Source organism: Podarcis erhardii (genome assembly GCF_964252035.2).
Source record: "Podarcis erhardii genome assembly, chromosome: 13".
Taxonomy (NCBI): Eukaryota; Metazoa; Chordata; class Lepidosauria; order Squamata; family Lacertidae; genus Podarcis; species Podarcis erhardii.
The window spans coordinates 26,477,352-26,492,717 of record NC_138502.1 but is presented as its reverse complement, the minus strand read 5'-3'; the positions used below and the strand labels follow the sequence as shown (position 1 = coordinate 26,492,717).

The following is a 15,366-nucleotide window of genomic DNA, read 5'->3' as shown; positions in this document are numbered from 1 at the left end:
TTTCAGGCTGTTGCGATTTATAGAGGCAGTGGGATGCTTTGGGATTCATGGAAGCCAACTCTACCCTTTTGTGGGTGCAACTTGGAAGTGGGGAGTGGATAAGTCTTGGTTGGTGGAGATCTTCTTGACCCACCGTGTTGTTAAAATAAGTAAAATTGGGTCAAGCTGCTTTAGCTGAGCTTCAAATATTTTAAAGGTTGAGTCCTAGCCTAGCCTTCCAATGTTGATATAATGCAGAGGACTTTTAAACCCCCCCCCAAGATGAAAGCACCATGAACTTGGGATTAGGGTGATCAGGACAGAGTGGGTCTATAGAAATGTCTGAAACCTGCAGTTTTACAAATTCTGGTGTGTGAAAGAGAGGGTGGGAGCTGATAGATAAACTCAGAATAGTGGGGTAGACTGACTTGATATGAGGCAGCTGCCTTTGCCCCTGCCTCCTGCTTTGAGAATCCAGCTCTGAAGTGGCCTTCCCTTCACCAGCAGGCCCCAGTGGAAAGGTGGACCCCATTTACGAGACCCTACGCTATGGCACGTCACTGGCCTACATGAATCGCTCCAGCTTCAGCAGCACCTCAGAGTCCCCCACCAGGAGCCTGGTATGGTCATGCCTTGTGCAAAAGATGCATTTGGGTAGACAGGAGAAGTCACGGGTGAAGATTCCAGGGGTTGTGGGAATCCCACGTCTGAGATCCAGGGCATGGTTGTGGAAAGGATTGCAAGGGAAGGGTAGGAAATGGTCACCAAAAAGTGGAGGAGGAGCTAACACAAAACAGGTATAACTAGCAGCCCCTGATTGGCCCTTCAGGTGGAAGCCAATAAGAAATCAAGAAAGCAATGCACACAATTGTTTGTATCAAGCCAGAATCTAGAATCTTCAAACTTGGAGGGAAAACTCCAGTTATCCTTATGATTTGTGACTTGGGTTTTAGCAGGGCCAGGAGTGAGGAGGAACAAGGAATAGAACAAAATTCATTTTGAATTATACCCGCTCCCTCCCAAGAATTCTTTTAAATACAATTTTATGGGAAATGCGTTATACTCCCCACACCACCCCAAACTCTCCTTTCTTCTTATGATGGAAGATGGCAACAGAATGGGGGTGGTTTTGCTCTGACCCTTTTATGATGGCCTGTGCTCCCCACTTGGGTTTCTAGGAAAGAATAGAAGTGGATTGCCTAGCTTAAAAGTCACCTGTGTTTTACAAGTCTAATTAATAATTGCCCACAATTTTTAGGTGCTCCCTAAAAATTCTTCTGCTCCCTCATGTCCATGTGTGTTTGTGCGTGTGTGCATCTCTCTCCTAGAATGAGAAGGAAGAAGTGACTGAGGACCCAGAAGGTGCTGGAAAGACAACAGAGGAAAGTCAACCTGATGATGGTGAGTAGAGCCACATTTTTTTTGGTTAACGGGAATGATAGAGATAAGAATTCCCATCTCACTAGCCCTCACCAGATGTTTACCCACCCAAGTAGAGATTAATGCATGTGGGGAAGCATCAGCTGCAAAAGGTTGTAGCAAAGCCAAAAGTTTCTGGTCTTTCTGGACCAGTCTGAATAGTTGGCCTTGGTGAAGATTTGACGTTTTCATCCCCAAAAAGTTTTTGATTTGAGTTTCTATTGAAATGAGGCTGCATTTTAATGTTGTATTTTAATCTTGTTTTTAAGTTGTATCTTAATCAATTGTTTTATATCTGGTGTAAGCTGCCCTGAGCCCAGTCTTGGCTGGGGAGGGCGGGGTATAAATAAAATGTATTATTATTTCTAACTCATGTGAAAAAATAAACAAATGATGTGCTCATGTCACTTTTTAAACCTTAAAAAGTTGCCCTGTCAGTGCTGGTTCCATGGAAAATTCAATCCATATTGTGTTGGGAGGTGGGGTGGGGTGGGGAGAGGCTTAGGACTGTTCTGCAATGTCATCTGTTGTGAATATTGCATGCATGTGCTTAAAAGCCACTATATAAAAAAAAAATTAAATTATATTTTGTACCCCAAACAAAGCCCACGTACAGAATCATAGCTCTAATGCTAACTTTTGCTTTGTGGGTACCTAAATATAGCTATGCCCAAATCCGGAATTTTAGAATTCTTGATTTCTCTGGGTAGCTCCCTGTTCTGCTGCAGGGGAGGAAGAAAGTGGTGAGAGAGAAAACCAGAAGTCAGGTCCTAAATGTGTGTCTAGGCCATGGGTAGGCAAACTAATGCCCGGGGCCTGGATCTGGCCCTATCGCCTTCTAAATCTGGCCCGCGGACGGTCCGGGAATCAGCGTGTTTTTACATGAGTAGAATGTGTCCTTTTATTTAAAATGCATCTCTGGGTTATTTGTGGGGCATAGGAATTTGTTCATTTCCCCCCCCCCAAAAAAATATATACTTCGGCCCCCCACAAGGGACAGTGGACCAGCCCCCTCCTGAAAAAGTTTCCTGACCCCTGGCTAGGCATTTACACTCTGATGGGAACCAATGTCACTTTGGATTGGTGCCCCCCCCAATCCTAGGTAGTCTGCAATGCCTGAAGCATAGCCTTGCATGGGAGAGAGGAGTTGTACATGGCAGCACCTCCTGCGGGTGATATTAGAGAAAAGCCAATCTGTCTGGTACTAGTTCACACACTCCTTGAGAACTTGCAACGTCTGATATCCCACCTCTTGTTTTGTTTCAGTTTTCTCAGCAGCATCAGAGGGTGAGGGCACCACGTCAGAAGAAAAGAGCCCAGGGCAACAGGTGAATTCTTCCTTCATCCACATGTCGTCAACATCCCTTCCTGCTGCATTCTGCCACTTCCCTACTATGTCCCTCCCACCCTGTGCCATTCCTTTTTGAAGCCCTAACCCAGCCCTGAAAATGGAAAATAGCGAAATCCTCCTTCCTCCGCATTGTGCTAAAGCACATTTGGCAAGACAGATGAAAAGCCGCAGCAGATATTGTATTGCACTTCCCTCACCTTGGCTGGGAAAGGTCTTGATTATTTATTTATTTTTAAGTATTTTTAGCCTTTTCCAGTTTTGCGTATGCTAAAAAAGGCTAAAGTGCACCCACGCACAACAGAACCTGTCTTGCAAGGCACCTAAGGGTGTGCTCTTTTCCTGCCTCTAGTGAAAAATGGACAGGAATGATGTAACTGTTTGCTCCGGAATGGAGTCTGTTGTTTAAAATGGCACACAGCAATAGGGGCTGCCAACTGATCACAACCTTGTGAGCGGGTGCTACTTCTTAGAGCATGGAGAGAAGCAGGATTATACCTTCAGTTTATGCTGCTCTCCAAAGGTACAGGAGCAGAAAAAGACTGTTTTTTTAAAAAAGTTGGCAGCGCTAGTCCCCCCCCCCAAAAAAAAAGCTTGGGTTAAAATTTCCAAGCTCTGTTTTTCCTTATGGCTCTTTCTTCCTCCTACAGTCAACTCAAGGCTGTGCGCGAAAGGAGGTCTCGCCCATGTACTCCTATGTCGCTCTCTACAAGTTTTTGCCTCAGGAGATCAACGATTTACCCCTGAAGTAAGTCTTCCCCCGTGGCCCATCACGAGAGCCCATTGGTTCAGGAGCTGGTGATTATTTGGATTGTGGGTCCCCTTGGCCAACGGAACTTGCTTGCTGGCCTTTGGAAACACACCCACAATTTGTGGAGACACACCCACAATTTGGGAATAACAATAAGTACTGGCCAGTCTATTAACAGAGCAATCCTAGGTGGGGTGACATCAAGGGAGAGGTGGAGCAGCAGAACCCTTGGCCCTCAGGTGTTTCTGAACTACAACTCCCATCACTCCTGGCCATTGGCCAAGCCTGCTGGGACTGATGGGAGTTGTAGTTCCACAACAACTGGAGGGCCAAAGGTTCCCCATGCCTGCGCTATATGCCTCTGAAGCCCTATCCACCTGCGAGGGCAGAAGATGGAGGCGGTTTTGGTTTTGTTTACTTCCCCTGCTACACCAGTTCCATGCCCCTCTAGGAATCGGCAGATCTCTGTAGCTAGCGGACTGAAAGTGCCATTTTGTATCCATTTGCTGGGTCTGGATACAAAAACATATGGGAAATTCAAAAATGGCGAAACTTACCAGAAGAATAAGAAATCAAGAAACAAACTGTTTATAAAAGAGTGGAAATGGTTTATTGAATATTTACAGACAAATTGTAAACAGATAAAAACACTGGCAGGATTATTGTAATAACCTGCAGCTACATAACAGTATATATTGAAAGAAGATAAATGAGTAAGTTAAGTTAATTTGGATATGCAGAAGATATTAAAAATAAATTTAAGGAACCGTAGAAAGAGGGGGAAGGAAGCCAGTTTGTAAAATGTCAAAATGATTGTAAAATCAGTGAGAAAAGAAGAAGAAAATGCCATTTTGGAGACTCCCCTCTTTTATTTGTTATATTTATTTATTCACCGCTCTTTTCATAAAGGTGAGCTCAACGTGACTTGCAGAAACCAACCTTAAAAAATAAGACTGAAAACAACGTACAATGCTCACCAATAATATATGTACAAGAGCAGTTTGAACACCTGACTTTAAAAAAAAAGAGAGCAGAAAATTAAGATTGTTTTTGGGGCAGGGGGAGAACTTTTGGTGGTGGCTTTTCTGCAGCTTGGGCAAAGAAGTCCTGCTGGTGGAGGCCAGCAGGAGGAAACCTACCACACATCAATTGGTGCATTTGTTAGGATTGCCCTTTTAGGTGATGTGAAGGAAGTGCTTTGAGTGCTTAAGGGAAAGTCCTGTTTACAGGCTAGATATTATTATGGCAGTTGGTGAGGATGCCAGCTGCGGATGGGTGATGTACAGTGGTACCGTGGGTTACATACGCTTCAGGTTACATACGCTTCAGGTTACAGACTCCGCTAACCCAGAAATAGTGCTTCAGGTTAAGAACTTTGCTTCAGGATGAGAACAGAAATCACGCAGTGGCGGTGTGGCGGCAGCAGGAGGCCCCATTAGCTAAAGTGGTACCTCAGGTTAAGAACAGTTTCAGGTTAAGAACGGACCTCCAGAACAAATTAAGTTCTTAACCCGAGGTACCACTGTATATTACCAGTAGCAAAGGTGGATTTTAGGGTAGGGTGACTAGTTCTGCCACTCTGGGTGCCAAGCTTGGTGGGTGCTCACAACTATGAATTGAGCAGAATGGAAGGTGAAAAGGAATGGGGTGTGTGTGTGTATGTTTAATTTTGGCCTTGCAGAGGGCGCCACCGAAGTCCTCCCCTGCCCGTGGGCATCTTTTGGGCCCTAGGATGGCATCCCTTTAGCAGGGACCTTCTGTCATCTGCCACCACCTCCCCACTCCCAAGCTGTTATTGAGCTCAATCGTGACTTTTTCTGTCTCTTCTCAGGCCTGGAGATCGAATCATGCTGATGGATGATTCCAATGAGGACTGGTGGAAGGTGAGCAGAACAGAAGCATCCCAGTTGTTTTCTCCAGTTTTACTGCGTAAACCACTCTGGGGCCTCTTGGGTGAAGAACCAGTGCGCCTTAGTGGTTAGGGCCCCGGACTACGACCTGGGAGACCAGGGTTCAAATCGCCACTCACCCATGAGGCCCAGACACTCTCTCTCAGCCTAGCCTACCTCATGGGGTTTCTGGAAGCATAAAACAGAGACAGGGAGAAGTGTGTGGGAAGCCTTGAACTCCTTGGAGGGAGGAAGAGGTATGAATGCAATAAATAATAAAAAAGCAGGATATAAATATTCTCTCCATAAATAAAGGACATCCCTGAGAGATAAAGGGAGAGGGCACAGTGATTCGAACCTGTGCTTCCTATGTCCAATTTATTTATTTATTTTTAAAAAACCCTATTATCTATTTTGCTACCATGCCTTCTGCCCTTTTCTCCTTCAGGACCCCCTTGATCACAGTTGCAAATGTGCACATCTTGCTCTGTAGGTTCTGCTTTTTGTGGGTTCCTCTGTCTATACCCACAAGCCCACAGTGTCCTTAACACACCTCCCTCCCTCCAATTTTTTGTCTCTCTCTCTCACGCACTTTATAGGCCCTCAGGGAAAGGCCTTGGCCTCTGAGGCAGCCAGACACACATCAGGTTCCTTGTCCCTGTTGCTATAGCAACATGGCAGGTTTCAAGAGCATCCTTCTTCACACTTCCAGAGCCTCTGGGCTGCCCACAAAGAGTCAGAAGATGGAGCCTTGCCCTCTGCTGCTCTGTCCACTCCGACTCTGCTGCTTTTCCTGTGCTTCTTCAGAAAGCCCCAGTGTGATACTGTGGAAATATCTAATTTTATCCATCTACTCTTGCTGTTTGATGCCACCTGAGGTTGGAAAGGCAAGAGTTCCTGCAGCATTGAGAGCAAACCTCTCTGAGCATGTAGTCCAGGCATAGGCAAACTCGGCCCACCAGATGTTTTTTGGGACTACAACTCCCATGATCCCTAGCTAACAGGACCAGTGGTCAGGGATGATGGGAATTGTAGTCCCAAAACATCTGAAGGGCTGAGTTTGCCTATGCATGGTGTAGTATTTCTCTCGACCCCATAACCAGCTGACACATATCAGAAAAAAAAGGTGAGCCTTTCATGGCTTGAAGGGCCGACTATTACGCCTCTTTCCTCCTCCCCTTGAATTTTCTAAAAATGGTTTTATTAACCAAGTATCAATTATTACAAATGACCATTTTAAAAAAAGAAAGTGAAATGTAACTTAACTTTTTCTGCCTCTCAGAAATTGTCCATTGAGTAAGAGGGCAGAGAATTGCAAACAAACAAACAAACCCACTGCTGAACCTTGCAAATTTCCATCCACCTGCTGAGAAACTCTGGCAGACCCCACAGCCTTGCCCAATTGGACCCCTACTGGGAACACCACTATCAATCTGCCTAAATCAACCAACATTGCAATGAGAGTTGAATGAGAACATTACAATGACAATTTAAAGAGGAGAGGAGCATTAAACTAACAAGTTACTCTTTCATTCCCCGCTGAAGGCCTGGGGCAAAGAGGTGCTTCTTCAGCTGTAACTGAAATATGTATCGTGACTATGCAATATCGCTCCTTGGAAGAGAGGGAAATCATCAACCTGGGAGCCACCATAGAGAAGGCCCTCTCATGCTCTGCCACCTTCTGGAGCTCAGAGAGCAGCGATGCTGCTAACGGGACCTCCCTGGCTGATTTCAGCAACGAAGCAGATCTATATAGGAGGAGATTCTCCTCCAGATATTTGGGGCTCAATGCATTTAGGGAGTTGTATGTAAGCATAAGCTCTTTGAATTATGCAGATCACATAGGAGTGGGGCAAAATGAGTCTGACCCGTGTTGCTGCAATCTGCACCTATTGCAATGGCCCCACTGTCTTTCAGAGCATCTTCAGGTAGAATGCACTTCAGTAGCCCAACCAGAGTTTGGATCCAAGCTCTCTCTCTCTCTCTCTCTCTCTCTCTCTCTCTCTGAAGAGCTGTAATTAGTGAACCAGCTGGAGCTGCACATAGGCTCTCTTAGCCACGAAGGCCAAATGGGCCTTTAGAGACAATGCTGGTTAGTATGTATAGCTCACTTTTTCTTTTTTGTATCCTAGGGGAAGATGGGTGACCGCGTGGGTTTCTTTCCAGCCAATTTTGTGCAGCGGGTCCGCCCGGGTGAAACAGTCTGGAGATGCTGCAAGACTTTCTATGGAAGTAAGGAACAGGGGCAGCTCAGCGTTAAGGAAAATCAGGTAGGAGCAAACATCCTATATGGGGTCTGCTTTGCCCATAAAGTATCTGTACATTATAGACATCTGAAAATCCCAAGTGTCATTTTTAATTATTATTTTTTTTAAAGCAAGTTTCTAGTCCTTGTAGTTTTGAAGAAAACTCTAGGGCAGGGATGGCCAACAAGTAGATCTTGGGACCCCTCCCACCCCCCTAATAACAACTTTGATCTCTCCCCAAAAAGCTCAACAATTTTGACTTACTAAAAAAAGCTCAACAACCTTGGTCAATCCAGTGAGTAGATCACCACCAGTTTTTTTATAGTGGGAGAAGATCGCAGTCTCTTGGAAGTTGGACAAGCCTGCTCTAGGGGAATCACACGTTTGCATCCTGCGTTCTGTCTGGAGCTATGTGCGATGCTAAGCACATGACATTAACTTGCCTCCAATGGGAGCTTTGCGGCCAATGTAAAGAGCAGTTTCAGAGGGGTGATATTGATCAGAACTGCAGCAGGGCAGGAAGTGTTAAAGCCCCTCTCCCTGTATGCCACAGCTCCAGTCTTGATCAGGCTCCCAGTGACTGCTATTTGCAGTTTTTTTAAAAAATCACATGTAACCTCGCAGAATTTTGGCTTTCCAAGGCATAGCGTCTCATACATAATTAGCTACATATCTGCTAATGTGTTTTTTTCTCAAAGCCTAGTTCATATCACCAAATTGGCCTGTTTACATGGTCATCTATGCCCGCCCCTTCCTTTCTTTTGCAAACATGGGACTCAAACCCACAACCCTGAAAATATGAGTATCACGCTCTGCCGGACTGAGCTATCAGATGGGCTATAGAGGGGGGTTGTAGAGAAAGATTGTGATATATGTGCTTTGACTCATGTTACCGTATTTACTCGAATCTAATCCTCACCTTTTTTGGCCAATTATGTTGCGATAATTAAGGTGCCCATTAGATTCGATGGCACATTACATTCGCCAGCAAATACTCTTTTTGGTTTCAAGGTTCTGAAAATTGAGGTGCGCATTAGATTCGATGGTGCATTAGACTCGAGTAAATACAGTGAGTTGCCTTTTGGTTAACTGAGCAATGGTACTTGCTGTCTCGAGGGCAGGGATGGTGTCACTTTTCTCAGTCATTTGTCGCGTTGCATCTAACATTGCAGAAACCAAATATTGCAAAAGCAATATGAAACGCTATCAATTTTAAAACAGGAGAGATTGTAATGATTCCATTCTGTGTGCCAGGAGTGAACTAACGTCATGGTTCTCTCCCATCGGGTACGTCTGGAGCACTCAATCTCTCTCGCTGCCGGATCTCTGCCAAATTGCCTGCCCTTGGAGGAGACACCCCCCCCCAAGCAGTCCCTCTAGCATACAGGGCACGAGCACCTCTGAGGGTGGGTGGTTCTTAAGCAGGAAGAACCAGCTGCACAAATGAAAGGTGAGGGACAACTGGCTTACTAGAGGTATATGTGATAAGGATCTAGGGGTCTTAGTGGACCACAAGCTTAACCTGAGTTAACAGTGTGATGTGGCAGCAAAAAAAAAGCTAACACTCTTCTAGACTGCATCAATTACAGTTGTAGCTTGGATCCCGAATGCCCTGGAACTAGGACGTTGCCTGCCAATCAGAAGCCACAATTTGGTTTCCAAACGTTTTGGAAGTTGAACAGGCTACCAGAATGGATTCCATTTGACTTCCAAAGTACGACTGTATTATCATTCTTATTTATTAAATTTGTATATTGCCCTATACCCTCAGGTCTCAGGGAGGTTCACAACATAAAATTGCAATATAGAAAAGACAAAATACATACCAAAAACAGCCCAATAACCCCCCTCCACTTTCTAGAGGACTAGCTCAATGTTTTTGCAAATGCGAAAGTTCAATCTAAAATGCCACATTTATGTCACTTGAAGGCGAGCTAGATGTCTCAAGCGGAGTCTAGTATGGATCCTATGTATGTTTTTTCCCCTGGCTATCAGTGCTCTCTTCTGAGTGTGAGCCATAAGAGGCACTTAGTCAGAGCCCAGCAACAGGAAGAGTTTGCCTCCTTCAACAACTACAGCTCCTTAGAACATGGGTAGGCAAACTAAGGCCCGGGGGCTGGATCTAGCCCAATCACCTTCTAAATCCGGCCCGCGGACGGTCTGGGAACCAGCGTGTTTTTACATGAGTAGAATGTGTCCTTTTATTTAAAATGCATCTATGGGTTATTTGTGGGGCATAGGAATTCGTTCATTCCCCCCCCCCCCGCACACACACAATATAGTCCGGCCCCCCACAAGGTCTGAGGGACAGTGGACCGGCCCCCTGCTGAATAAGTTTGTTGACCCCTGCCTCAGAAGCAACCAGTCAGAAGGAGAGTTCCCTATTAAACCCCTGAGAAGAAGAAGAAGAAGAAAAATGAGGAGGACGAGAGTTCAAACCCTGGAGCAGAAGGTGAGGAGCTCCAGAGAGTCCTTTGCACCTCCTCCTCCCAGAATTTGCTGGGTCTCATTCGTTTTGCTCCGAGTGTGAAGCCACCTGCTTCTTCCGCGTCTGAGATTTGCGTGCTTTGCTGTGCTTTGCCTGAGGTGTGTATTAAGATGCACCAGAAGATGCTGTCTGCTGGCACTTGGCCCACTGAGACTGGCAGGATGGCATATCAAGCAGGCGGATTGAGTGGCTTAGAGTAGATCATTAGCAGGTCCTTGTTAGTTCAAGAGGGATGGGGACTTGCAATGCTCAGGAGTGTTCAACTCAAATGTTACAGTGATAACCACTGGCGGTGTTGACTCCTGTGCGGATTGTATACGTGATCAACCAAGAACATAGTCATCACAATAGATGCGACAAGGTCTCTCGAGTCACACCACCGGGGACAAAGGGGTGGGAGGAACCACTTCTATGTCATAAAGGGCCGCTGTAGAAATATCAATTCTATTTATTCCTATAAGGGAATATATGGATAGCGAATGCCTCAGCGTAATCGCTGGCAGGATACAATCAGTTCACCATGTTCAACGTGTATATGAAGTCAATGAAGTGGGAAATTGCGTCCTTGTTGTTATTCCTTTATCTGCACCGCTGCTGGATTGTGCAAGGATTTTTATGGTGCTGAGGGATAAAATTGGAGGCTTGTTTCATTTGTAAGGGAGAGAATGACAGAATCGTAGAGTGGGAAGGGACGCCCAAGTCCAGCCCCCTGCAATCTAAACTAAAGGAATCTAAACTAAAGCATCCATAACAGGTGACCATCCAACCTCTGCTTACAAACCTCCAAGGAAGGACAGCCCACCAGTTCCTGAGGGAGTCCGTTCCACCATTGAACAGACCGTATCGGCAGAAAGTTGTTTAGTCAGAATCTCCTTTCTAATAACTTGAATCCGTTGAAATCTTCTGGTCTCCATAGCAGAAGAAAACAAGCTTGCTCCATCTTCCATGTGACAGCCCGTGAGACATTTGAAGATGGCTGTCAGTCTCCTGTTACCCAGCTCCTTCAACCATTCCTCATAAGGCTTGGTTTCCAGACCCTTGATAATCTTGGTCGCCCTCCTCTCTAGCTTGTCAATATCCCCTGTTAAATTGTGGTGCCCCAAACTGGACACAGTACTCCAGGTGTGGTCTGACCAAGGCCGAATAGAGTGGTACTATTACACCCCTTGATCTGGACACTAAGCTTTTGTCGAAGCCTAGAATAACATTAGCTTTCTTTTGCTGCTGCATCATCACACTATTGACTCATGTTAAGCTTGTGGTTTACTAAGACCCCAGATCCTTTTCACACGTACTGCTGTAAAACTATGTGTGCTCCATCTTCTATTTGTGCAACTGTTTCTTCCTGCCTAAGGGTAGAACCTTACATTTATCCTTATTGAAATTCATGTTGCTAGTTTGGGCCCAGTTCTCCGATCTGTTAAGGTCACCAAGAATCCTGATGCTGTCTTCTGCAGCGTTAGCTACCCTGCAGCACCCTACTTGCCCCTTTTCCCCAGGATGTTGAAGAACCATTTGTTAGCACTCATTGGGTTTGGCCAGTCAGTCACCTAACAGTTGCCTTGTCCAGGCCACATTTTACCAGCTTCTCCATGAGAATATCAAGGGGGACTTTGTCCATCATAACTCAGGGAGCTGAGTATTCGCAATGCACACTCTCCGTATGTTGTAAGCCTTTTGCCTTCAGCTTTTCTTTGTAGCCATTGAGACTAGAAACTTGCTTCCTTAAAGAAAAATACAAAACCCCCACCCACAAAACCCTTGGGATTTTGAGGACACTAGTTCCTGCGCCACCTAATAAATAAGGAAGGACTGACTTGGTTGTTGTTCCGGCTGCATTCTGCATTATAAAATCTTGACCTGTTTGCTCATGTTTCGTTCCGTCATCTTCTGTTCCTCCCAGATCTGTGTTGGTGTGGGGAAGTCCAAGGAGAACGAGGGTTTCATCAAGGTGACGAGTGGCAAAAAGCGAGGCCTGGTGCCTGCCGACGCACTCACAGAAATTTGAAGGCCGGATGAGCACACGAAGCAAGGCCGAAGAGTAAAACAGAGATGTCAGCAGCAGCAAGGCAGGGGCAGCCCTGCCTTACTCTCCAGCCCATCCCAACCCTGAGCACCTGGCTAATCACTATTTCATGGAATCTTCTAGATGGACTGAGGATATGGCTTTGGTTTGGACAAGGGAAGAGGACTGGGGGGAGGGACTGGCTTGAGCGCCAGGACCTTCGTGATCTCTCGCTTGCCCCCTGTTGGGCTTGGACATGTGCTCAAGCCCGCTTTTGCTTTCCACCACCCCTTTCGAAGGTCTTTTCAGGCAGCTCTTATGGGTGCTGAGTTTGAGGGAGATTTCCGCCGCTGTAATTCACGCCCTTTTCCGCCCCCCCCCCACTTTGCCTCTGGGTCACACTTCCACGGCAACAGACGCTGTTGACATCAGCTCGCCTGGCCCAAGGGGGACTCTTTATATCTTGGCGTACCACTCCCTCCCGCTGCCCAAACCACTCCCTCATTCAGACATGCTCCCCAATAATTCTGTGTCGCATGCGCCCCCCTCCCCATGTGCAAAGGCCTTCTCTGGGCAGGGAGAGGCCGCCTGAGTGTGCTGTCGTCCGTCTGTCCCTGTATCAGTTTTAAAACCTTCAGGGCTGTCTGTATATTTATGTGTGTGTGTGTATGTGTGTTGTGAGGCGGCTGTCGCTCAGGATTGGGGCAGCCCCCCGCCAAAAAAGAAAAAAGAGGTGGGACAATACCACACGGCCTCTCGTTTGTCATGTACTCAAAGTCTTCCCCACAGAGCCTGAGCCACAGTGAGCTCCTGGAAACCGATAGTTACACGCGGAGTGGGTGGGTGGGTGGGTTCCTTGATGTGAGGTGCTGCCTTTGTTCCTGGCTCCCTGGCTATTCCTTGAGCTCCATTTGCGCTCCCCCCCCCAGCATGTGGTGGCCTACCCCCACTGCATCACTGACAGCCGTGTGGACCATTTTCTCAGGGAACTTCCTCAGCTGGATGCATTTCTGACCTACACCGAGAATGTTGCAGCGTTGCTCATGTGAGGAGTTCAGAGACCCTGACCATCCCATCTCCCCTCACTTTTCCAGCATGCTTCCAGCTATTTGTCCTTTGTAAATGTACTTTTGTATATATATGTAAAAAAAAGAACAAGAAAAGAAAGAAAGATAAGATGACTTCAGTCCCAGCCATTGGAGAGAGTTATCAGTACAGCCTCATTGTCCAGCATCTGCAGTTTGACTCAGCTGGTATTTTTCCTCACTGGATGAAATGGTTGAGAAGGGGGCACGTCTGCCAAATCCCCATGTTTCAGAGGCACAACATTTGCCTGTGTCAATGTGCCACATGTGCCCTGCCCCGTTAAGATGATTTGTGTGCTACTGAGCCATTCATGCTCAGCACACCATAGGCATAGAAGTCAGGGGTCCCTGATCTGCTAGCTGCATGCAAATAACCCAGTGCTCATGGTAAGTGCATGATGGGCATTGCATTTACAAAGAACATGGGCACAAGGAAGCACTTTCGTCTGTGGCCCACACCATGTATGAATCAGGCCTGGCTGAGAGTTTCCCCTCTACCTTTTTAAAAATGGCCTGAGCCTGATGGGAGCATAGCAATAGGTATTTCTTTGCTTCCAGGAAACCGAAATGCCGATCCTCATTGTGTTTGATCTAATCCATTAGCCTGGTCTATTGCATCCTCAATCTTCCCCATTTCAAAACTCATTCCAATCTGCAAAGTGGGAAATCAGGAACTCCGGTTGTAATCAGAATGCCGTTCTTAGTATTTCTGTAGCACTTTCAGAATGCAAAATGCTTTGAAATGGTCATACCTTGATTTGCCAGAAAGGAACCAGCATTGCAGCCAATGGCAAAAGTGGGAGATGAGGCTGAGGCTGAGGCTGAGGCTGAGGCTGAGGCTGAGGCTGAGGCTTCCATGCTTAGGTCCAATACTCTAGCCAGTAGGATGGCACTGGCACCGGCACCATTAAAAAGAGAGAGAGAGAGAGAGAGAGATCTGGGTCTTTTTGCTGGTGCACTGTTTATGTTACATGCTTCTAGTTTGGTGGTCCTCCAGCAGGAACAGTTCATCATTTCCTCCTTGTTGTCATTCCCTGCCACATACACAGGTGGCGCTGTGGTCTAAACTACTGAGCTTTTTGTCTTGCCAATCGGAAGGTCGGCAGTTCGAATCCCTGCAATGGAGTGAGCTCCCGTTGCTCGGTCCCTGCTCCTGCCAACCTAGCAGTTCAAAAGCATGCCAGTGCAAGTAGATAAATAGTTACCGCTGTAGCAGGAACATAAAAGGTGTTTCTGTGCACTCTGGCTTAGGTCAAGGTGTTCCATTGTGCCAGAAGCTGTCTAGTCATGCTGGCCACATGACCCTGAAAGCTGTCTTTGGACAAACGCCAGTTCCCTTGGCCTGAAGCAAAATGAGCGCCGCACCCCATAGTTGCCTTTGACTGGACGTAACCGTCCAGGGGTCCTTTACCATTTTACTTTACATACACCAAAACATTGCCCTTTCAGAAGTCCAATACAACTTTCAGACATGTGTTTGAAGCCAGGGTGTGATGGGATTTCCCACAAAGTTGTTTTCTAATGGTAGTGGGTTTGCTCAGAGAACCTTTCCACCTGCATTTGAATTTCTGCACCATATCCTCTTTAAAGAGCTGCTGAGGAAAGAAGCCACAATTTTGGCTTTGATTCATACATGCAATGTTCATTGCAGGATTTCTGCAACACCAAGTGATGGCTTGCAAGTGTGCAGTGGCAGACATTGGGCTCTCAAATTTTAGCAGTGCCCTGTGCGACACTAAAATTCCCATTTGTGCCTCTTGTTCTCCATTCGATGGTGAAGGCACCCAGTGCAGCTGAACCAGTCGCACTACCCCGAAACCTCCTTTGAAATGTGAATTAGCCGCCACAGATCAAAGTCCAGAGACATAATTTCAGTATCGCCCTTCAGCAAAGTCAGTTCAATCACCAGGAGCCTAGTGAAATCAAACAGTGTTTATACATGTCTGAACAAGCAAGCCTCTAATTTCGCATACTTTTTTACCATTGTGCTGTGATTGCTTACAGGGCTAGAAAAAGAGAACATGGGGTAAGAACCTTTTCAAATTCTGGTGGAATCTGCTCTGAAGCAGTAGGAGCACAGCAGAATTAAACTGATAATTCCAGGGCACTGAACCACAACCAGTGTAACATTTTCAGTGTACTGGCTCACTTATAGA

The 15,366-nt window shown here is 46.3% G+C and overlaps 1 protein-coding gene across 2 annotated transcripts in view; it reads left to right on the top strand.

Moving 5' to 3' along the window:
• STAC2 (SH3 and cysteine rich domain 2) overlaps positions 1 to 13,364 on the top strand; it is a 40,932-nt gene extending 27,568 nt beyond the window's left edge. For both annotated transcript variants that reach the window (XM_081837045.1, XM_081837044.1), the window contains exons 5-11: positions 484 to 599; positions 1,308 to 1,380; positions 2,665 to 2,726; positions 3,397 to 3,494; positions 5,329 to 5,380; positions 7,519 to 7,656; positions 12,024 to 13,364. In XM_081837045.1, coding sequence (XP_081693171.1) covers positions 484 to 599; positions 1,308 to 1,380; positions 2,665 to 2,726; positions 3,397 to 3,494; positions 5,329 to 5,380; positions 7,519 to 7,656; positions 12,024 to 12,128 — 644 coding nt within the window. In that variant the 3' untranslated portion in view covers positions 12,129 to 13,364. The remainder of the gene's footprint in view (positions 1 to 483; positions 600 to 1,307; positions 1,381 to 2,664; positions 2,727 to 3,396; positions 3,495 to 5,328; positions 5,381 to 7,518; positions 7,657 to 12,023) is intronic.
• Positions 13,365 to 15,366: the final 2,002 nt, after the last annotated feature.